Genomic DNA, 1,352 nt, shown 5'->3' with positions numbered 1-1,352 from the left:
TCTTTGGGTGTTGAGTTTGCTAAGTTCTTTATAGATTCTGGACACTAGTCCTTTATCTGATATGTCGTTTGCAAATATCTTCTCCCATTCTGTCAGTTGTCTTTTGATTTTGTTAACTGTTTCCTTTGCTGTGCAAAAGCTTTTGATCTTGATGAAATCCCAGTAGTTCATTTTTTCCCTTGGGTAGCTGAGGATTTTAATCTCTTAATGTTAGCTTGTAATGAATTTGGGGTTGCACTGAGGGCGGGAAAAGTGACCGTAATGAAATAAGGGACGTTATGAGCCTGAAAATGTGGGGGAACTGTTCTAAGCGATTGGCACCCTCAGCTGTTTCACCTTTGAAATCCATCGCATCTTTCTCCTTGGAAAACTAAGGTAAAGAGAAGTTTCTTGCCCAAGGTTAGACATGTTTAAGGCTCCGGTCTGCAGTCAGGATTTGAATCCAAGCTTTCTAGCTCCACTTCTTGATAATATATATATATTTTTTTTAACAGCTGGTCAAGGGGCCAGATGTTTTCCCTGTTGTGGCAGACTGAGGAAACGCTTGGTTGATAACACGAGTTTGCTAATTTAGGGTCAGACTGAAAAGGCTGAAACAGTATAATTTCTAATAAATTGTTTATGCCTAACTAAATAAAAAGTATCCCTTCTCAAGAAGGCGGCTCACTGTGTTGTGCTGTTTGTGTTTTAGAGGGGTTGAAGCCAAGCAGCCAAATTCTGCCATCAGGAAGTGTGTCAGGGTCCAGCTGATCAAGAATGGCAAGAAAATCACAGCCTTTGTACCCAATGATGGTTGTTTGAATTTTATTGAGGTAAGTGTCTCTTTGTTTCTGTTCCTGAAATGGTTTTTCCTAGCTTTTTATACAATGAATGGGTATTGTTAGTGATTGCCAATGACAGCAGAAGTAAACTGTTGATTTTATTCCAGGAAAATGATGAAGTTCTGGTTGCTGGATTTGGTCGCAAAGGTCATGCTGTCGGTGACATTCCTGGAGTTCGCTTTAAGGTTGTCAAAGTAGCCAATGTCTCTCTTTTGGCCTTATACAAAGGCAAGAAGGAAAGACCAAGGTCATAAATTTTGATTGTAAAAACGTGATAATAAATTTTCATAAGCTGGAAGTATGTTTTGTGTCTTATTTTCCTTACTGCAGAGATGCAGTATATGCCTTGACATTTTAGGAGACTGGGACTGTCAGGAATTCAGAATTCTCTAGAGTAAATGGGATTCATAGTTATTCTTTCTATGAAATAAAGAAAATGGTAAGTAATCTGGAATAAATGCAGGACAGTAGGCTTTAAATAAACTCACTGCACTTAAAGCAGGAATCATTGTTGAGAAACCATGATAACAT

General features: G+C 38.5%; 1 protein-coding gene across 1 annotated transcript; it reads left to right on the top strand.

Annotated features, from left to right (window-relative positions):
* Positions 1-635: 635 nt before the first annotated feature.
* On the top strand, positions 636-1,119 carry LOC132008826 (small ribosomal subunit protein uS12-like; the record flags this gene model as incomplete). Its single annotated transcript, XM_059387354.1, has 2 exons — positions 636-812; positions 929-1,119. Coding segments are annotated over 2 exons (324 nt in total), but the record flags the coding sequence as incomplete, so codon positions are not given.
* Positions 1,120-1,352: the final 233 nt, after the last annotated feature.

This window comes from Mustela nigripes, unplaced genomic scaffold (genome assembly GCF_022355385.1).
Source record: "Mustela nigripes isolate SB6536 unplaced genomic scaffold, MUSNIG.SB6536 HiC_scaffold_1452, whole genome shotgun sequence".
Taxonomy (NCBI): Eukaryota; Metazoa; Chordata; class Mammalia; order Carnivora; family Mustelidae; genus Mustela; species Mustela nigripes.
This window is presented reverse-complemented; position numbering and strand designations above follow the sequence as displayed.